Genomic DNA, 22,707 nt, shown 5'->3' with positions numbered 1-22,707 from the left:
TCTTTCATCGATATTTTTATAAAGAAATAGTGTTGATTGCGTATTATATTATTAAAGAGTATTAATGAAACGTGACATAATCGTGATTAAATTAATTTGTACAAAATGTTGCATAATTATATTCAGACATTGTGCAATCAATAATTCGAAAGATTTCTAAGCCTGTTTGTGTATTGTATTGTGTTACAATGGAAAATAGAAATAGTAATGTAACGGTTTTCACGTAAAGCACGTTCTAAGCTCTGCCGTACAGCATGTGTAAAGACCACGTGGTCGCCGCCATTTTGTAAGGTTTTCGCGCCTTTTCCACGACGTTTGTTTTCCCTGTATAGAATTCTAATACTATTATATTCTTTCATGTAATCATATTTTTTGTGTGTATTGCGTAGTAATATTTTTTCTATTGAAACATTTATAATTCTGTCAGAAATACGAAGGTATATATATATACCATATATATTCCCGGACGTAACTAAGTTATCTATTAACAACGTTATTTATATCTTAAATTTTTGTGTACAAAGTTTGATGTCTAAGATAGTATATTAACCATGCTTATGGCGCCAAAAAGCCGCGTGTAGCTTGTAAGGTACTCAACCACGGCGACCGTTCATTGCGCTCGCTTGGGTGTATTGCCCGCAGCCCAGTACGCGCATCCTGTCTATTACGCGTGTTATCCCTCTCACACTTAAGGGCACGACAATATAAATAAAAAGGACGGTTGTATCCCGTGCAACGATTTTTGTGCCACAGAAGGACGAGCCCCAAGATCAATGCACTTTCCGAGGACGGCGAGGCCGTTTTTATAGGAGTCATATTTGGTTTCTTTGAAATTTTATTCTTAAGGCACGGGACGTAAGATGGCTTTTGGGTAATTTTAATGATCGATGCCCAGACGCCAGACGTACAGAAACGAGAAACTAGGGGTCATTACGGGCTGCATCGCCGCAAAATTAGAAATACCACGCTAAGGCCACGCGTTAAGTATAGAACATATAATTACACCGTTGGCTAAGTGCAATATCACCATGACAAACATATCCTACACTAGCTTAGATAACCGTTATTGGGAACACGCATTGTTTACATATTTAAAAGATAAAAGTAGCTGCCTTAAAACTACCCTCACACTCTTAGATATTGTGTAATTAATAGGATATAGTGTAGATATTGATAACTATCCTGACCGTAACTCTAAACTTATCCGGAAGGAAGTCGTCACGTTAAGGGTTTCCGGTGACTGTTGACACCGCGTTTAAATGTCCTATTATTACCCACACCATAAACTAGCTCAAACTTTAATATTTAAATTTTAAATGTAATGTTTAGCAATACTATTATTGACTTTATTAAAGTTCTTACGTGTAATTTATATTTATTAGTAACAGCTGTAAAATTTCCAGGAAATAGGTCAAGTTTATTATTAACATTATTATTGCATATATTAATTGTATACGCCAAAAAGTAAAAAAAATAATCTTTATTGGTATTTACGGCAACCGAGTAGAAGGGACGAGAACTAGCAAAAAAACACCTCCACGCTTTAAAAGTCATCTACTTTATTTAACGAGATACTTGTAAGAGCTGCATGCATTATACCAGGCTTTTGTTTAATATAATACCTGATGCTATAAGTGATACCGCCCAATAGACGAATTGCCAGAAGGCTCGCAAGTGCGTTGTCAGCCTTTTAAGAATTGATACGCTCTTTTCTTAAATTTCACTACATCGTATATAATGCTATATCTAAAATATATGTTCTAAAATACATGACAATTATAATAATCATAAATGGTACAAAAAACTACCACTTTCAGTTTTAGATTTTGCTAGTTGCTTATTCTTTAATAAATGTTGCTAGTAAATCGGCGGATTAGGTACCAGATCAGGCACTTAACAATGCTTTTTTTGATTGATCATCTTATGGACATCGACGGAGTCACAGACATGCACAATGTCTGAATATAATTATGCATAAAACCGACTTTATGCATTCACATAATTATTATCAAAACAACTTACACGTGTCGTTAACATTTAAACCTACATTGAACGTCCATGAACGTTGCTGATGTATAAATATGCATGTAAAATAATCTTTTATTGCAGTGCAATGATTGTTGTCGCTAAGTACAAAATTATATTTATACATTCACCTATTTACATAGTTGCGAATAGGGCTAGCACATTCTGCATACAATTATTACAATAAACGTTCATATTAATCTTTGTCTTTGTTGTTTAAAAAGCCCAGAACTTGGAACCTTACTTATATTTTAAGCTTTCTAAAATTTGTTATAAAAATTAAAAGGCGCTCGGGTTGGCTTTTTAATTATTTATATCTTTGTATTTTCGTATATAGTACAGTCTAAAATATCTATTTCATACAAAAACCAAAGTATTGTTACATATTTTACAATACGCAGCCCTTGTTTTTTGTTAATTACCATATATCATTAAATTGGGTTACTTAAAATTCTCATTATCTAAAAAATGTTTATTATTCAAACAGAAAGCCTCATTAAATTTAAATCTGTATTAATGACGTTTATTAATATGTACCAAGAAATCATTATAAAGCTTTTACTAAAGGTAATGTTTTTATGTTATACGTGTTACAGAATCGGGTAATAATTACGATTAAAATTATATTTTAAATAGATAAAATTTAATTACAGGAAATAAACGAAGGTAATTAAAATACAAATACTATTATAGAGAACAAATTAGCACTGTTGTTAAATATGTCATTGTACAATGCGAAATGATTTCGTTTTTTATATTGTTCACTAAACTGAAAAATAAATATTATTATTAAATGCTTATCTCCGCGATAACAAAACGATGGCAAGAAATGGTGTAGCTTGCAAGGTGTGTTTATCAAACTAAAGAACCAGGTGCTGAGTTCATTACACCGCGTTATTATGTCCTTAAAGGAAGCTCTGGGGTTGCAGTAGTATAAAAAAGGCCCAAACACCTGGCTCTTAAAATACAACTGATACTTACGTATTGCCTTATGGCAGCATGCATTATAATTTCATTTTGTATTGATAAGGCTGAGTGCATGTTAGAATTTGCAGTAATACGAATGCTTTGACATATTTATATTTATAGGAACACAAATTATGTATGTGTAAAGAAATCTAATTTAACGTCAGTTACTTTTAATAATCACATGTAATACATACATTATTATGAAATTATTACATTAGTATGTAACTAAGCAAACCATTAATCAAAACATTCTTCAAAAGTTATGAATTAATTGTAATTAATGTTAGGTCATCTTTTTATTGTATTCTGATAAGGGCTTGAATTGCCCAGTTGTAAAGAACACGCACCGCGCCAAAGCATCGACGGAAGGGCGGAGGCGCGGGGCCGGGTGCTCCACATAACAGCGCCATAGCGTATACGTACCTACGACGAATCACGATTATTCCGTCTACCGAACTGAGGACGTAGTCAATGCTTCGCTTGCGTCAAGCGTTGCTGTACATACTTGTTTGTTAAATAGTTTAGTCTGCAACGCGCCGTCGAGTCGATCGGTCGTGTTTGTGCGCTATAGTAAAATTTAGTAATAATTGTTTAGTATATCTAGCTGCATTCCTTATTTATTCTAGTGTTTAATAATAATTTAATTGTCATCATAATTTTCATTTTATAAACTGTGAACGTGGTAAAACTGCTTCAAGTGTTAAAACGAAGTGATTAAACATTGTATGCGACGGTTAGAAATGAGTGGTTTGACCATAAGAGTAAAAAGAGGATCGAGGGGCAGTGCTACACTTTTGGAAGCAGCCAACAGAATTCTAAAACTCCTTGGTGTCAGTTCATCTAAACGCGGGAAACAGTCCTCACCAAAAGCGAAGGTAAGGTCAACGGCATCGCGCATCCTTTAAATATACCCCATGAAACACATTTCTACTTAGCTAAGAAAATCAATAGGAATGCGTAATACGTAAAATTTTATTTGTTGTTATAAATATTTGTATAAATAACGGAATAATATGAAATTTTATGATCATTAGTAATTGGCATACTTTCGCTGCATGTTTTGATAGGAACTTTCGCGGCGAATATTGTAAATTTCAACACGGCAATAAACCGCATACACAGTTGATGCGAGGAGCGCGCCGCGTTTGATTGGCGTGATGCAAACATCGATGGCGGGCGCGGCACTGACATGCCATCGCACTTGTTTTTTCACGCGTTGACGGCGTGACCAACTTGTTTACAACTGCAATAATTCATTATTATTATTCAGAATTACATTCATCAATTCTCCCGGTTAGAAAATAATTTATTTTGCTGTGATCTTTTATTTGAGTAACTCTTTTCCAATAAAAAAAATATAAATACTTATCACTCTCTCTATTATATTTTTCTGTATTTAATGTAAATTTATAGTTATATAATTTATAATCTATTTATTTCAAAATTATGAATTTTCCAAAACTCACCAGAATATTAATATTTATAATGTTAATTAATGTTTTACCATTGAAATGTCCTTTCTAAATTCAATACTTTTATCTTGAACCGGATGTAGAACCGTTGCTTGAAAGGATATGATTATTACGGATTTTGCAATATACAAATTATCCATTACTCACAAATCGCGTGCAATAATAGTATTTACTTGAAATGGGGAACTACAAACGCTCATGAATTCTCATACGCCTTCACTACCATTAATGACTTGAATGGATGGGATTGAGGTCAAGTACCTACATGGTGTAGGTGCGCGAAGGCTCCGGAATGCGTTGCGATGAGAATGCGCTCAGAGTACCGTTGGGGCTATGTTCACTGCTACCGTCACTCACTACGGAATGTAATACTTCCTTCTACTTCACATTAACTAGCGCCTTTCAACTGATGTATTTAGTGACTCATGCACAGACGGCATTCCTTCTCGCATATTTGTAGAACTATACTCTAGTAGGATTTAAAAATATCAATATTTTAATATAAGAAATGATTCGTGCTTAGGAATATATCGTATTAATAACATCAAACTTTATAAACAGAAGCCAATGAATGAATTATTAACAAAAGATAAAAAATATTATTACATACATTTTGCTTCAATATTTGGTCTGCGAACCGCTAACTATTCATTTTACTTTAAAGTAATCAAGGTCAGGTTGTTTAACTGTAAATTTTTTGTTACAGTCTAACGGCCGAGCTGCCAGTGAGGTACGAGCTCCCATAGCCACAACAGAGTCATTGGTGGAATCACCCAAGATGCAAGCTTCTCAGGCCGCTGCTACTCCTGTTTTGACCCCGCAATCTACACACGGATCCAGCCAATCTCACAGACATACGAAGAGAACAGCTAAAGACTACATATTTGGCAAATTAATCGGGGAAGGCTGCTACAGCACAGTATTTTTGGCGAAAGATATTCACACAGGAAAAGAATATGCAAGTAGGTTTTGAACTGAATAAGTTATCTATTATTCTTTTTTATGTAAATATTCCTTATTTGATTATTTTCTTTTCTTTCCAGTTAAAGTTTGCGAAAAAAGTCACATTGTGCGTCATCAAAAAGTTCAATACATTAAAAGAGAGAAAGACGCCCTGAATAAGCTGTTCTATGTGCCCCATGGTTTCGTAAAGTTATATTGTACTTTCCAAGATGAGGAAAGACTATATTTTGTTTTATCTTATGCGAAAAATGGTGAACTGCTTCATTATATAAACAAAGTTGGCTCGTTTGAATTAAACGTGGCTAGATTCTACGCTGCTGAATTATTATTAGCTTTAGAAAAGATGCATGCTGAAGGAATTATACATCGTGATCTAAAACCTGAAAATATTTTATTAGACGAAAGTATGCATCTTCAAATAGCTGATTTTGGTACAGTTAAAATTCTCGATCCTAAAGACATCCGACCAACAAACAACAAAGAAAGTGAGGAATCAAAGGAAAAATGCGATGATCCGTCAAATGAGCGCTCAAGAAAGATAAGTTTTGTTGGAACTGCACAATACGTAAGCCCAGATCTATTGCAGAATCGAATCGATACACGTGCCTCGGATTTGTGGGCTTTAGGCTGTATTATATACCAGATGATTTCAGGACTTCCACCATTTAGGGCTCCAACAGAATTTTTGACATTTCAAAAGATATTAAAAATGGATTACGAATTTCCTGAAGGGTTTCCAGCTGACGCAAAGGATTTAGTTGAAAAGCTTTTAGTTCTCGATCATTCAAAACGACTTGGAGCCACTGACACTGGAAATTCATATGAGAGTATACGCAGACACCCTTTCTTTGAAGGTATCGACTGGGATGACGTATGGAACCAAACACCACCAACTATCTGCCCTTATTTACCTGGCGGATCATTTGAAGAAGAGTACACTGTTCCAGATCACTTAGAACCAGGTTTAGGCAAAGATCAATTATTTCGATTGTGGGAGATAGACCTTTCGACTTCAAGAGGTAATTATTATTAACGTGCATTCAATATATTAGAATATTTTCGAATATTGTACAATCTTATTTTGTGAATTGTAAAACAAATTTAACGATCCTTTTTTTTAGGTATCCTAAATATAAGTTCAGAAGAGAGACGACGACGCTTAGAAATACAAGCACGAGAAAATAAATGGCACCAGTTTGTTGATGGGGAGTTGATTTTAAAGCAAGGTTTGGTGGAGAAGAGGAAAGGCCTATTTGCAAGACGGCGGATGCTTTTATTGACAACGGGCCCACGATTATTCTACGTCGATCCTGTAAATATGGTTTTAAAGGGAGAAATTCCATGGTCGCCAGATCTACGAGTTGAGGCCAAGAATTTCAGAATATTTTTAATACACACAGTAAGTAAATTATTCTACTTATACTAGAAATGAGTCAGATCTTTACTTCCTTCCAACTTTTATACGAATTTGACACATTTTTTTTTCTTCGTCAAAACTTTATATGCTTATAACATACACTAGATAAGGTTTTTAGTAATAATTACCTGATCATAAAAAATACGATATGCAATTTTCATACAAAATTAAAAAACAGTGTGTTTTTTTTTTGCAGCCAAACCGCACATACTACTTAGAAGACCCCGAGTCGTACGCCCTAGAATGGAGTAGAGTTATTGACGAAGTGCGTATCGGCACATACGGCCGTGACACGACTTAAGAGCGCAGACAGTGCGCTGCCTCGAGTCGCATTAGGGCCGGGCTGCACGGCGAGTGCATACTTTAGGATAGATCTAGCCTTCATCGGAGTCTGACTGACCTGTGCCCTGAGAGCGGAAACCGAAGTTTGCAACGGCAAAGACAGAAACGCCGCTAAGCGGGCGCCACATGTTCCTATACGCTTCCGAACGAGGAAGAGAACGCGAGAACGCAACCGATTAGTGTCAAGGCAATTGACTGATTCCTAACAATCCTGACTCATAAATCATAATAGGTCTTTAATTATATAGCAGGAGTGATCTGTAAATATTTGTCGCAATTGTTTAGATTTAATGTTATGGGCCACGCGCCTCCAGTAAGATTGGACTTGTTATTTGCCACCTGAGTGTTCACAAAGACCATTCCTGTTGGTATCTAGATAATTTTGTAGCTAAATTGATATTTATTTATTTATTGCCAACGGAATGTGACTGTTGTACAGTTTATTTATAAATGTAGGAAATTGGTTGATTTCTGTAGGTGTACACCTGTAAACGACTATTCTTGTTAGCTTTAAGTTGTTTTCTAATGGCAGTGGTATATTGAAGAAAGAAATCGACCAAATGAATGATGGATAGCTTCTAAGAAGTAATGAAACTGGGCAAAAGTGAGACTGATTCAATTATATCTAGTTTGTCTCTGCTTTTGTCTGGTTTATTTTAAACTCAAATTTTCTTGTTGAGAGTGCTAGGCATATTATGCAGTTAATGAAAATTTCACATGTATACTGATTGAGCCACTAATGGCACTAAATTAACATGACTTATGCTGATTATAATTTATTTAAATTATTTATATTAGAATGATAAATTAGAATTGAGTTTAATTGGATATTAAGTTTAATGTCATGGCTTATCCTATGTAGACTTAAGTATGTAATGCGTATGATTTCCTAAAACAATAAGAACTTATGCCTAAACTTGCCTGAGCTTGTGAGAAGGTTCTTTATTTTGGATTAGATCCATTTCAAATTAGCAAAATATAGAGAATTCTTTTTAGTCTGTTGTGGCACTTTCGAGAAGTCTATGACTGTAACACTAAATAAACAAAAATAGAAAATGTATAAAATTAACTGTAACCAAACCCATTGGAAATTGCAAACAAATGAAACTAGTACCATTTATATTATATAATTAGTAAAACTAGTATTGTCATTTGATTTAACAAACATCATGTATAACAAACTTGTAATGGATAATTTTAATGTTTAAGTAATTTAAAAGTCTTGCTTAAAAAATATTTGTTATAACAAAACTTAAAAACAGAATTAATTAAGTTCATATACCTTAATACAGTTGCAGCATTTAGAATTGGTCGTTTAGTTCAATATTGGTGAAAATATCAACATATGACATTACAACTGACTTGCATTTAAATATTGATTGCAGATTCACCTTGTTTATGTACTAATTATATTAAAATACCTTTTAATTCCAAGGAGCAAAATAAATAAAGTTGATTTTGAAATAAGCATTATTATTTTTTTTGTTTTTGTTGTTGAGCAACCACTCTTACATAAAATATTACATTTAGATCTCATTCTCTAATTTAATATGCATATCTTAGGTGCAGTAGAATGGAGGTTTTGCAAAGAACGATACATTAACTAGCAAATAACAATAAAATATGTATATAAATGTATAAAATAATAATGCCTAATAAAAATATAACAGATATAGAAAGAGAAAAAGGAAGAGTACGATAAAGGCCAAATGCGCCTTTATTTCGAGCGGCAGCTAAAGGTGGGTACTGACCAATGTTACAAGGTGTAATGTATCATTTCCATCGAGCGTGTTACGCATCGAGCATGTTACGCAGTGTCCTTTAAATCGACGTAACATGCTCGTCAAACTCTGTGCTCCGCTTTGGCCGCCAGTTCACTCCATCTAGATGGCCGACAGCGAGGACGTATTGGGATCTTTGATTCTACTTAGTTATTGCTTCATCCAAGTGAAGAAAAAGAAAAAACGTTACTGGGTTCCACAACACAGTGTTTCTTCTTTGTATTTTTCAATAAAATACAAAGTTCTTTCTTTGTTCCACTCCATGCTTCTTGAAACTTGATATAATTACGAGAGGAACAACCAGTGATCACTTGCGGTGTCCACATGCACTCGCAACGGCGTACTGACTGAACCGCGTAACAGTCAAAGGATTCGTCAAAAAACCGACAGGCGGGTGGAGCACTCGAGGCGAGCAACGAGCGGCTCGTCGCTCGCTGGTTTCCCCGTAACACGACGTACTGACTGCACGAATGCTCGCTGTGTAACTTGTTACATTACACCTTGTAACGTTGGTCAGTACCCACCTTTAGAGTTTGCCGAAAAGACTTGTTACTATCGAGTGTAACATCTAGACTACTTAACGGACCTTTGCCATGGAATGGCTTGCCCGTACAGAGTATCATTTTTTCTCTGAGCGAGAGCATCAGGGTTACCTCTGCCAAAGAGAACTGCCACGTTTTTAAGGAGTTTTGTATCGTTCATACGGTGTATCATGTTTTTTTTCCTTTAATACTGCTGTACTTAGAAAACATCCAAAGCCAATACCTACTTGCTAGAAAAAGTTTAGCTACAAGATTAAAAAATGTGTGTCTGACGTCAAACAGTTGCTAAATCTAGCTACAAAGGTGCTAGAGTTGTTCTAAGTTGGAAACACTGGCGCAAATATTCAAAAGTTACCTTATATGTCAATTGGAGTTTGACACTTGACAGGCGTAAACCGTATACCACTAACGCCAAAAGTATTTGTATGAAAATGGTCACGTGACATCAGCTAAGGTCATTCTTATTCAAGTTTTAAATCGTTTCGTTATTCGTTAGTGTGTCACGCCTATCTAAAAGTTATTTTGTCTCAAGCTCAAGGAAGACATAGTTAATGTTACTTTGCTCACGACTTGTCATATGACCATTTTCACCCACATTTACTTGGAGTGACGACTATCGAAAATGTAAATCGAAAGTGTAATAGTATAAGTAATAATAAAAGCCCTAGGTTAATTATTTCTTTACATTGCAATTATATGCCGCATTTACATTCAGTCGTAGTCGTGACCCAGTAACGAATAACAATTAACAAAATGATTTGAGTCTTGAGAACGAAAGAATTAAGAATATACTTTTATTGGCCAGTAAGAGCGTCGGTGACCGGTGTCATCACTCATGGTTATTAGTGTTGCCAGTAAATTAAAATTAACCATTACAAGGGGAATAATTTGACGTCATGTTGACTAAGTTAATAATTTATTGAAATGTCTTAATGTAACACAAATTTTGAATCAACTGATAAGATTTTGATAGGTTTCTTGTACTATTTATATAATATCTTTTAAAGTAAAAAGCAGTCAGACCCGATCGATAATTTAAATATTTCATATCATTTTTATTAATAATGCAAGGAATATAATAAATAATTTTAGTTGGATACTTATTCTAATAGTTAGATATTGGTAGATATTAAAATTAATGTAGGCACCAAGAAATTACAGAAAGTAAACAGTGTCCTATGTTAATCTGACGTTTTAAAATTACGACGGTTTTACCAATTTCAGCACAGGGCACTGTACTGCTACTAAATCGGAATTATTTTTATTCCACACTCCACAGATACTGACTGATACAGTGTCTATGGCTGAAGTTAGGGATGAACATTCTGCATAAAAAATCGATTTTTAAATAATCAATTATTCATTTAAAATGTAAAATCGATTAATAAATAATCGACTTTTCTTTAGAAAAAATATCGATTCCCTCCTAAGTTTCTAATTCATTTCAAAACATCGATGTATGTCAAAATATCACTAATAGTTCCTGCTCCGGGTTATAAAAGATAAAAATTGACAATGATTTTTACTTTTAGAAAACATCGATTATTTTACACATCCCTAGATCAACTCAAGAAGAGGATTTAATTGTTTATATTTCTATTTTTGGAATTGCTTAATACTTCATAATTTATGCGTTAATAATTTACTTACATACGTCCAAGGAAATAATAAGATTAAAGAGCTTCCATACATTAATAAAAAATGACCACTAAGGTTGTGAAATATGTTGGTCGCACGACCGATTTCAAAGGAAAAACCTTGTGGGAAATAGTGGGAAGCTTAAAAAACTTCGGAGTAGGAAGACTAATAGTCCGCCAGGTTTTTAATAGGTACCCTGAACCCAGTTTTATGAGAATTGTTAAAGTAGAAACTTGTCCTGATGAGGTAAGATGGAATCCAATATTAGATTTGATGCATGTAGTCCCATAATAGCCCTACTGTTATAAGCATCATAAATATAACCTTTATGTAAGGTTAGGTAGAGAACATAATATTTATGTTACTCTTTTATTATATAAGAGTAACAAAACATTGGTAAAGAATTTCAATGAACTTATAGTTCAGATTCTTTGTGTGATTGTACTTAACAATGTATTTACTTAACATTGTCAATAACTTATAACCTTAACACTCCTATTAATTCTTCTATCTAGCCCCAGTTAATTTTGTATCCAATTATATTCCAGGAGAGACGAAGAGTCCGTGTATGGGTTGAAAAAACTTTTAGAGGAAGAAAATTGCCAGAGATTACAGAAATTTATCGCACATCATATAAACCTGATTATCAATTGATATCTAAAGACGAGGAGCAAGAATTATACAAGAAGCTTGCTAATGAATATAAATATGCTGATGTTATTTTGCCTAATGTTATTGAAATGCCACCTCTAATGAAAAAGTTTATTGTTCGAGATCATGAAAAGAAAGGTTTACAGGTATGTTCAGTTACATGACAAGAATGTCATTTTGAGTTCTATTGTTCTAGGTTAAATGTATCCCATAACCCTAAGCTGTAATAGCCAATAATTTTTGTTTCTTTAATGAATAATTATAATATATAAAATTATAATAACAAAGACACCAGAAATGTTAGTTTCTGTACCCCTTCTGAGGCTTGAGCTACACCTTTTAAAAAAAAATATATAATATAAATAATAAAATTTAAACTTGACTCTAGGTAACATAAAAAATGATGTTTTCAAGCCTTCTGAAAATGAAGCAGTATAAACTAATACCTGAGATGAGCCTGCTCTTTACCTTCTATTGAAAAAAGGTGTTTTAGAAGTTGGTTTCAAATGCTTGAATATTCTTTATATTTTTCCAAATAATAATGACTTGATGATCCAAATAAAAATGTATATTTTCAGACCTTAAAGGAATTTGTTATGCCACTAAGCTACAAGCATAGCCCTAACAGAGTGGCAAGGATAGCAAAGGGTGATGAAAAACCTACTATCCAGTTTGGGATGGGTTTAGGAAAACCGATAAGTCCATCACTGTATCAAGGAGTTCCCTTAGAGTAGTTCATGCTTAAAAATATCAAAGATGGATTTTATTTTATGTAATGTATTAAATATAAAGTGTAAACCTTTGTCCTTTAAGTTTTTAATAGAATGAAGGTACATTATTAAATATTTACCTAAAATACCTTGTCTATGCACTTGTTAAAATTGTCATAGGTCCCTAATATAAAGTAGTAAGATCAGATACATGATTAGTTAAAAATAAAATCCTACTTTTCCATCAACCTAGTTACTGTTTTATTATTAGTGTAGATATTTAAATAAACTGTTTTATTAACATAAATTTTTGTTTATTTTAGTTTAATTATTTTTTTGAAATGTTTGCAAAGATGCAAACTTTTTAGCTAAAAATGGATTGGTTTCCATCTCAGGAAGGTTTTGTTCAATGTTGAGTTTCTGAAACATTAAATAAAGCCACAGTGACTGATTACGATAATTAGTTAAACTAATATCTAACTATAACAAGCATCCAGAAGTCATAAACCCTACACAAACAAACAGCTAGTGGTCTTCAAGTAAAGGGAGTGTCATTTTCTTAAAGACCGACAACGATCGAGAAAGCCCCATGTTACGTACATGTACATGGGTGGCGGTTGGAACTTAAACTATCAAATTTACAAAATCGTATATCGCAAATGCGCCAAAAAGAAGTTGCTTTTTAGAATTCGAGATCTTTCTGATAGTCTCCATTCAACTTATTATACCAATTGATATGTTTCTAAACAAACCGTCTGTTTGTTTGCCCTCTGTTTCATTAATAAATAGTCAAAACTACAAAACGGGAATCGGAAGCCTAGTTAATGTCCAGTGCGGCCGCCTGGATCTATTATAGATCATTTACCCTTTTAAAAGGTTGCAAATTACTAATCAGTCTCAAGCATGCTCATAATAGGGATGTTTAAGTCTATGGATGTCAATGTCCTCTTTGGGATTGTTCCTTCACTGTACGAGCGAAAATTAATTTCGAAGTAATAAAAAAACAGATGTCATTCGAACACACGGGTTCAGGATTGAGAGGCGCCCTATATATCTCAACTAGTAGAACAACATTCATCAGACTAGGCCAGTAATTTAACAAATAAGTCCTTATATAACTTACTCTCCAGAAATCACGCATTTCCTGTACTTCGTCCTCTCTCTGTACAAAGTACTGACGGACAGTCTTTTGTATGAGCGTAGCTGCATAATCTTCAGGCCATAACCATGATTTAGGATAGTATGGACGCGGCCTAAATAACAATCATAAAAAAGTCTCTGAATATATGTATAAAACATATATATTCAGGTCCGATTTTTCATGTTTTACCTGCTTTTACTTAATAATGTTTGTAGAAGAGAGTAGTATAGTAAATGTTAATTATTTACATTTTTACGGAGGACGGTTTCCGATTTTGAGAAATTAATAAAAATTTTACATATATGTAGGTACATAATTCTAGAAAAATATATACTTCTCTTTAAGCTGCTTTCGAACCCATGGCATGTTGAATAGATGAGATTTTCTCGACAAACGATTGGGATATCTTGGGTTATTATTCCACAGAAACTAAAACATTTAATATCGGTAAATTTGAATGTTAATTACATATATTATAGTTATTGATGAGATAAAAGAATATGGATTGAAACCGCTTTGTTTCAGCGCCATCTATTGACTACCGTGAAAGTGTCGCCGCTATACTGCTACAGCCTATAATACTGTTGTGGTTAACTTAACTCGTTCTTAAACATATATAAAACAGTAGCTATAATTTATGATAAACTGTTTATTTTGTGTACATATTCTGTTTTATTTCTTAAAAAACAATGTCTGTTTTGTTGTTCATTTTGTAAAGCTAGTGATACGACTTACTTTACTTCTAATTACTGAATCAAACTCACCTGAGCAATATTGTCAATGCCATTGAAAAAACATTTTTGTATTTTTAGCGCTTCCCATATTTTAGCTTTATTAAGTGTTTCCTCCAGTGCTGGTATTAAATACACAAATACTTGGTCTTTTATATAATCTGTTTCGGTCCCTGATATATTTCAAGGAGAGATTATATTATTGATAACTAGGGGTATATGGGCAATATGTTAAGGCTTCACCTATATACAATATTTTCTCTTTTGGTGGTTCTCAACAGTGAATGCTGACTGGATACATTTTTTAGATTCCGACGACTCAATATTATTAATTAAAATTTATGTTTTACATTGTAAGATTGCAATAAGAACTTTCTAGATGTAAGTGTGTCATTTAACAGAAATACTGTTTTATTTATTTATTAGATTAGGAAGTCGTAACGAGAATACAATATTAAGAATATCGAAAAAGTAGAAATATTGCGTGCTATACGGATCGCATTAGCACGGGCAAAGTATTCTCACCAACAATTCCTAAATTCTCAACACTGTTTAATAGGCAGGCAATCAGGCAATATAATATAGAAGTATATTAGAAGTAGCAGTAGATTTGCAGTTTGTAAGGACTGGAAATCTACAGAAGGTTGTTTGAAAGATGTATAGCTGGTAAAACGTCAACAGAGAAAGCTGTTTTTCTGGATAGAACAGGGGGCAAACGGCCAGGAGGCTCACATGATCTTAAGTGATACCGCCGCCCATGGACACTCTCAATGCTAGAGGGCTCGCGAGTGTGTTGCCGGCTTTTTAAAAATTGGTACGCTCTTTTCTTGAAGGACCCTAAGTCGAATTGGTTCGGAAATACTTCAGTGGGCAGCTGGTTCCACAAAGTCGAGGTGCGCGGCAAAACCTGCCTTGAAAAACGCGCAGTTGTGGAACGACGGACGTCGAGATGATACAAGTGGAATTTCGTATTCTGCCTCGACGTCCGATGATAAAAATCTAGCTGTAGGTATTAATCCGAACAACTCCTCTGAACACATGGTAAATGCGGTAGAAGATGCAGAGTCACCCCACATCTCTACGCAACGCCAAAGGATCAAGCCGCTCGGATAGGGATTGGTCGTCGACGATTCGCTCTTCGTTGAATACGTTTAAATGGAAGGAGTTGGTAGTTGCCACTGGGGAGCCTGCGCCCAGAGGTGAGAACAATAGGTGTGGCCTAATTTGCGCTTTATATAGTTTCAAGCGGTGGCCCGGAGTGAAGTACCGTCTCGCATTGCTATGCATACCAAGCTTTTTGGATTGTAATTAGAAAGCTTTCTTAGGAAAAGATTTTCTTTTTGCTACGGAGACTGACGCCCGTAAACATTAATGATTGATAAATCACTAATAAAGCGGTAGTTAAAAACTTACTAAGGAAGGGTTGTTTTATGATTGGCTCTATCTTGCTTTCTCGGCTCTCTTCGATTTCTTGCAATTCCTTCTCTCTCTGTTTTACTATAAGATTCCAATTTGCTTTATTGACCCTCTGTATAAGTACAGGAAACTCAATTTCAGAGCATGGTAAAGAATCGGGTAAAGTAAAAGCGGCAGCATTGTCGCTCGCCTCACTAATAGGTCCCTTATCTTTAGTTTTCTTGCGATCTGTTGTTTTACCAGCCATTATAAAAATGTGTTATGATCGCTAAAATATAACGTAGCTATGTATCTTGAAATTCGATTAATGAAACTTTGATTTATATGTTTTTGAATTATACTTCATTATGTACTGATAGATGTCAAGATGTTTTTTTTATAAATAAAGTGCTATGTTTAAATTAAACAGTGGTATTTGTATTTTAAATGGTTTATGAAATTTTAGATATTTTTAGAGGCACTGTACCCCGGCAGATACTGCAAATAGTTCATTCGGACCTAATTCATTATAGTTATGAAAAACGCCATCTGAGAGTTAATGTACGTACTATTAAGTTAATTTTTTCTTTGATTTCACTTCACTACTTTCGTGAATACTTGAGTGAATTTTTCTCTGCAGGAATAATAGATGTAGCGTTTTGAAATAGGTCCGTTTATTGTTGTTGATATGTGTAGTATCCAAAATCGTAAGTTTTTTAGTGAATTGAAAAAAAAAACAAAGTAATGAGAAAGATTTTTAATAAAATATTTATAAAATTAACTGCACAAGCATTTACTTACATCTCTGGACATTACCGTCCAAAGAAACATAATAAATTAAGTTTTAAATTACAATAAATTACACTGTATTTATCAAATTGCTTTGAAAATATATCTCCTCGACAGAGAAAGTTGCGTCAGTAATTAATAGGGGGAAAATTTCCCCGTGATTTGTGAGATCCAATCTAAATAATGAGCAACTTTTACATAAACGCCAGGTACGCCGGGTTGTCCACAACCAATGCCCCAAGACACTACACCAACCAGTTGCCAAGTGCCGCCACGTTCACAGACTAAAGGACCGCCACCATCGCCCTTGCAGGCATCCTTTCCCTCCTCGCCTCCAGCGCAAACAAAACCTGGATTCAACTCGTAGTTATATCCTAATCTTGTTTGTCTCAGCTGCTGTTGGCAAACTCCGTGAGGCAGTATCGGCACATCGACCTCCTTAAGAATGTTTTGGTACTTTCCATTTGTACCGAAGGCATCTTTACCCCATCCAGTTGTCCAACACCTTTGCCCGGAGAAGTCGGTGTATTTGTCAGGTAAACAAGCTGGGCTGATGTGTGGGTATTTAGTCCATTCAACAGGATGGTCCAGTTTTAAGATAGCCAAGTCGTTGTCTAAAGTTCCAGCGTAATATTGAGGGTGCACGTGGACAGATATAACATCTCGTTCAATATAGGGGTAGAATTCTACATCGTGGTTCACATCCCATTCTCCAAGACGCACCCGAAGGTCAAAGCCTTTGTGTCTGAAAACAAGAGAAGATATGCTTATTTTTCATTTAATTACAATCACTACATTCGTGTTTTATCGTTTGTTATATATTGTTGGATAATTTAATATTACGTACAAATGGTAGATACATAACATATTACATTAATTCAAGTTATAGTGTTAAATCATTTTTCGTTAGTATTCTGGTAAATTTGCTGAAAATAAACTTACGATTTTATACAATGGGCGGCAGTCATGATGTGAAGTCCATCGATCAAGGTACCACCACAGACGTATACAGATTCTTTGGGGTCCTTTTTGAGAATAGCTGCTTGCCATGGATATTCACCAAATTCACTGTCTCCGTCTACGTATGCTGGTGTCTTAATTCTCCCATTGATCCCTTGCGAGTGTCGAAGGCCACATTGACCACGGTTTGAAGCTTGGGGACGATGCGGTCTTCTACAACAAACTTGGTTGGAACCACATTGTTGAATTTGATTGTGACCGAAGTATCCTTGTCGCTGCAATAAAAAAGATAATAATTTTAATTATGTAATTGTTTATACTCATATAATATTATAAAACAATTATACTATGTTATAAGCAAATATGGAGGTTTTACCTCTTCTAAAATTTCAGTCATATTTTCATTGATTATGGCTCTCTTCTTTCGACTCTCGGGAAAACGAATCGTTTGTTCTCCCCGGTTTGCCCCGTTAAGGTGGGATGAAGGTATTTTAATGGAGCGGGAGTATGCGAAACGACCGGCATAATTAATATTATTGTCGTCGTTTAAAGGATGAGTACCATTAGCAGACCTTGCATAGCCGTAATTGGCATGATTATAGTCACTTTCGTCATGGTTGATATTGTCATCATCATAATAATCCTCATTACCGGAAGGAATTCCCGGTGCATTGTATGGGTGAACGCGATATTGATTGGAATAATGCCCGACATGAGGTGAGTATAGAGGAGGTTCAGCATAATGGGAATCGTACTGAGGAACAAAGTTATACGGGGGATGAGGATACGGTTGAGGATGATGATTAAAATTATTATAGGGATTATTATAATGATGATAATGTTCGTGCTTATTTAAAAGATAATGTTTCTTCTCATGAAACAGATTTCCAAGCTTATTAACTACATGTTCATTCGGTGTCACATGCAAATTGACAAATGGTTTCACAATCTTTTCGCCATAATCATTTTTTGTTACTTGTACAGCTAATAAAGGATTAACTGAAAGTAAGCCTAAGTTTATTCCACCGCTATTAAGTGCCGGTCCATAAGGATTTTGTATAGGGTTTGCATTGAAAGGGTTGATAGGATAACTGTGGGAAGGCTGGGGCAACCCAAACGAGACACCAAACGTGGGCTGCACTTGTTTGTTGTTATTACCACCATTGCCGCCATAGCCAGCGAGTCCAAGGAGGCGCTGTAGTAACAATTCAGTACTCCAATAAAAGTTTTCTTTTTAAGAATATTGTTAATTTCTAATAAATGAGTTAATTTATTTCTTGATTAATTTGACTATGAGTGTGGTTTATTAATTACAGAATGGTTACCCCAGTCTTCGCTTTCATTGTTTTATCAGGATATGAGGCTAAGGAAATTTGAATGGGACAAAAGCATGGCTGAAATTAACTTTAAAACAAACAAATAAATAAGCTTACCGGTTCAATTTCCTTTGCTGGCTCCTCGGCTTTATCAGATTTAGCTTCACGTTTTTGGATATTCTTTACTTCGGTGGCGTTTTGTTTTGAGGTTTCCAGTTCAGTTGTACCGTTTAAAATGTCACTTTGATCTTCGGTCAAAGCCAAAATGTCACTACCTTTGTTACGTGGATCAATTGGAAGGTACAGGTCATCTCTACGCCCGATCACTTCTTGACTTGGGCACTGATCGTAGTTAACACATACGCATTCGAAACCTTGGGCTTTACCGGCGTGATAGTTCTCTTGGTATAAATTGTTTTGTCCTAGCCCCTGACTGTAACCGTTGTTACCAGAACCTACGTGCAACTCCTTTTTGTAAAACTCTGTATTTTGAGAGCCAAAGGATCCTAAAGAGTTTCCGTACTTTTGATCATCGAACGCATTGTTCTGGAATTGATTGGGCAGATTCTGTGTCTGAATATTTCCGTTTTCCCTGTTATAGTTATTGTGTCCAAATTGAGAGCCATAAACAGTATCACTTTCATATACTGGTTTGACTTGATTAAATCCTCCTGTCATTGGTTTAAAACCACCAGCGTTTAAGGTACTAAAATCTGACCCGGAGGCTGTAATGATGCCTGAATTTTCTTGATTATGAATTTGGGAAGCTAAGTGACCCACTGATCCTACTGGAATTGCTACTGGCTTTATAATAACTTTTGGATCTTTTGCTGCATCATCGTGCACGTAGTGATGGTGTATGTGCTGTTGAACAACAGACTCGGTCTTCACATTAGTTTGCTGAGAGGATGGCTTATTGTATAGGGGTTTAGGGCTTTCGTATGAGTATGGGCCGTCATTTCCAAAGGGTGGTTGTTTAGTAACATAATTAAAATCGTTTCCGTAAGCGCCACCATTTTGAGAAAATTGGAATGCATTGCTGGCTGTTCCATATTTATCGGCAAAGCCAGGTCGGTTATTACCATATGTTGGCCTTTTGGATGGGTATCGCTGTGGTCGTGGAGGGTATGGCATGGGTTTTGGAGGCCCATAGGCCCTTGGTGGACCACGAATGGCGATTGAAGCAACGGGTTTTCCAACCGGTTTAATATCGACAGGTTGAGCATAAATGAGTTCATCTGGCGAAACGTAGGTTCGTTTTTCTTGTGTATCTTCATCTTCACACTGTAATAATAAAAACGTTTATAAAATTCTGTTATGCATTGAATGAATGAATTATTTTATTTTGATTTGATTATTTGCACATTAAACTTACTTGTATAAGGCCTAGCGTACAGAGTCTTCCCTTAATTAAATTTCTTGCTTCAGTATCATCGCCTGCATCTAAAGCTTCTTTAATAGTAGGGTCACTATATACATCATCAAATCCACTTAGACTTCTTCCCTGTTTGTTGCTAACCAATTCATCAACAATACCATCAAGAACAGTTCCATCGCTATTTTTGTCTTCCGCCTCGCTGATCTCTTCACCCTGTAAGAGTTCTGTTGATTTGGGCTTCGATTCTACATCTTTGTTTGTATCGTCATTATTCCAAGACCATTGAGCGGATGTACATGCTATCGTAACTAAAAGTACGCCACATATAGTAAACCACCGCATTATCTGTAATAAAAACGTGAGAGCTTAATTTAAATATTATCTATACATATGAAGTAAATACGATGACGAAACTAGTAGGTAGAGGATCACTTTTACTTTTGCGGACAAAGATTATATAAGCTTCCATAACGTCAATGCTCCGTTACGACTGTGTGCGGCGATGCGAAAGCACACTCTCATGTTCTCTTGTAATTCAAATTTATATATAGGGAGTCAAATTCGTCATACACAAAAATAATCTTGCAGTAAATTTATAACGATCTTCTTTTACATGAACAAGCATAAAACAAAGTTGTTGCCTGACTTTGATTTATTATATTAGAGTTTACTTCAGTATAAATAACTTCTAACTACAGTTTTATTGAAAACTTTCAGTCGATATAATTGGGTCACGACTTGTTTATGTTATGAAAGAAAGTATTAATGGTGTCAATGTCAACAAAAAAACCGGTAAAACTTCATCAGTAAGAGTAGCACGTCCGAAATATGCGTCACGAACTCTCGTAACATTCTGATGTAATATCAAACTAGAGTCTGTTTATGTAATTCATTGCATTATACAATTCAGCACTTTTAAATTTGTAAATATCGTCAAATAAAGTAATTAAAGAGTAAATGTGCAAATTTAATGGAAAACGAGTGTGGATGGGAACAACTTTCGAAGGAGAAGAATAAGATATTTTAATGTTAGATCTTGATGTGTTGTATCCTGTTATTGTTCGTAGTTGGTTTAAAAGTGAAAGCGCTAATTGCTTTACGCGTTGTACTTTTGAGCAAGTTATTTTAAATAAATTTACTTATTTTTAAAAGATTATTTTAAACAGTTATTTGTTCTAAAATTACTGTAAGATTGTTAAAATATAGAATGAAAATTGGGTGAATTTAAAGCACTTTGATCCATATAAAATTAAAACTATACACGCACTGAAACTTACATATTATTTTGTTACACTTTATAACACTAATAAATATTTACTGTGTTTTCACAACTTCACTGAAGCTTGGCTTGCGTTCGAATGACGGTTTCATCTACCACCACAACGCTTTATAGTCCTACCAACGCAAAGATGCATGCGCTTCGATTTTGTAAGATGATCGACGCTGGCTTGTACCACTAACTAAAACTGACGTCTGAATATGACTCCATGTTTGAAAAGAGCGATTTCAAAGCGACACTTCAAAACACCAAATTGCGACTTCGAAGATCTTGGTACAGAGTATGACGTAGATGTCGTTGATCAACCCTTGATTTCATTCATGAATTCTGACTAGACGTTAGGCAATAGGGATATTCACAAAGGTCAGGCGGATCTCGGAAATTTTAAGTAGGTTTTTATATTTTAACCTACCTTTAAACCGACTTAGTTGTAATTTTATAGAGTGTTGTAAATTAGGCAGCTCCTATATTTTGCATTAAAATTTGTTGTAAGGTACGAGGCAAAAATACATAACATCACCTCTATATACAAGTTTATATTGCAGTTTACTAAGTATCTCTGTTACTTTCGCCTTTCCATCAACTGCTAAACTTATATTTTACGAATATGTGTATATTAACTTTGTGCTCACGTCATACTTAGTCGATATATTCGGTTTAAAAACTTTGATGAAATAAAAGGAAATTAAAAATAAAATAAAATCAATGATATTAAAAATTCGTGATTATTAGATTAACTTAAATTATTTTTAAAATATGAATTTTTTTTTATAAATTATAGATTATATTGTTTTATTAGATTTTCTGTATAATCTTAACGAACGATTATTGTGACAAAACCTTAATACATGCTGAATATTGTGGCCTATGCTGTAATGTTACCTAACACCGCGTGTTTATGTCCTGCCTTAATAGGTTATAATTGTATTAACCTACTTTCTCCTGACACATCTAAATGGGAGAAGGATTATAAATTTATGATAATATATTAACATATATACAAAAGTAACTCATCACAAATGCGTAGCTCCGATTTCCATGTAATTATAAAAATTTTTGTTGTGTTTATTGTATACAGATAGATCTTTAAAGATACAGCAGACTTATTTAGAATATTGTTAAATTATGGGCTTTAGAGTTGAACTTGCGGTAGTAATTAAGAAAAGATTTTACTCTCGATGTTTGTATTATTATTCAAAACGGTAAAT

The 22,707-nt window shown here is 34.6% G+C and overlaps 4 protein-coding genes across 5 annotated transcripts; 2 read left to right on the top strand and 2 right to left on the bottom strand.

Moving 5' to 3' along the window:
* Positions 1-3,450: 3,450 nt before the first annotated feature.
* Positions 3,451-8,658, top strand: LOC111003009 (3-phosphoinositide-dependent protein kinase 1). Its single transcript, XM_022273334.2, has 5 exons — positions 3,451-3,869; positions 5,173-5,428; positions 5,510-6,448; positions 6,551-6,828; positions 7,043-8,658. Exons 1-5 carry the CDS (start codon positions 3,720-3,722, stop codon positions 7,145-7,147), a joined length of 1,728 nt encoding a protein of 575 aa, XP_022129026.2. The 5' UTR covers positions 3,451-3,719; the 3' UTR covers positions 7,148-8,658.
* A 2,376-nt stretch (positions 8,659-11,034) lies between these two features.
* On the top strand, positions 11,035-12,817 carry LOC111001796. The gene is made up of 3 exons (XM_022271821.2): positions 11,035-11,395; positions 11,698-11,946; positions 12,379-12,817. The coding sequence occupies exons 1-3, from the start codon at positions 11,213-11,215 to the stop codon at positions 12,532-12,534; spliced, it is 588 nt and encodes a 195-aa protein (XP_022127513.1). The 5' UTR covers positions 11,035-11,212; the 3' UTR covers positions 12,535-12,817.
* Positions 12,811-16,060, bottom strand: LOC111001795 (IQ domain-containing protein K-like). The gene is made up of 5 exons (XM_022271820.2): positions 15,796-16,060; positions 14,416-14,555; positions 13,986-14,080; positions 13,634-13,763; positions 12,811-12,930 (listed from the first exon to the last, which is right to left on the bottom strand). The coding sequence occupies exons 1-5, from the start codon at positions 16,043-16,045 to the stop codon at positions 12,835-12,837; spliced, it is 711 nt and encodes a 236-aa protein (XP_022127512.1). The 5' UTR covers positions 16,046-16,060; the 3' UTR covers positions 12,811-12,834.
* Positions 16,061-16,519: 459 nt separating this feature from the next.
* Positions 16,520-21,604, bottom strand: LOC111001808. Of its 2 annotated transcripts, XM_022271835.2 has the most exons (6): positions 21,498-21,604; positions 20,218-20,565; positions 18,960-20,126; positions 17,903-18,721; positions 17,509-17,801; positions 16,520-17,311 (listed from the first exon to the last, which is right to left on the bottom strand). In XM_022271835.2, exons 2-6 carry the CDS (start codon positions 20,560-20,562, stop codon positions 16,702-16,704), a joined length of 3,234 nt encoding a protein of 1,077 aa, XP_022127527.2. In that variant the 5' UTR covers positions 20,563-20,565; positions 21,498-21,604; the 3' UTR covers positions 16,520-16,701. The 2 variants fall into 2 exon arrangements, with proteins under 2 accessions (XP_022127527.2, XP_022127528.2); XM_022271836.2 differs by lacking the exon at positions 17,903-18,721.
* Between the last annotated feature and the right edge of the window lie 1,103 nt (positions 21,605-22,707).

This window comes from Pieris rapae, chromosome 4, assembly GCF_905147795.1.
Source record: "Pieris rapae chromosome 4, ilPieRapa1.1, whole genome shotgun sequence".
Taxonomy (NCBI): Eukaryota; Metazoa; Arthropoda; class Insecta; order Lepidoptera; family Pieridae; genus Pieris; species Pieris rapae.
This window is presented reverse-complemented; position numbering and strand designations above follow the sequence as displayed.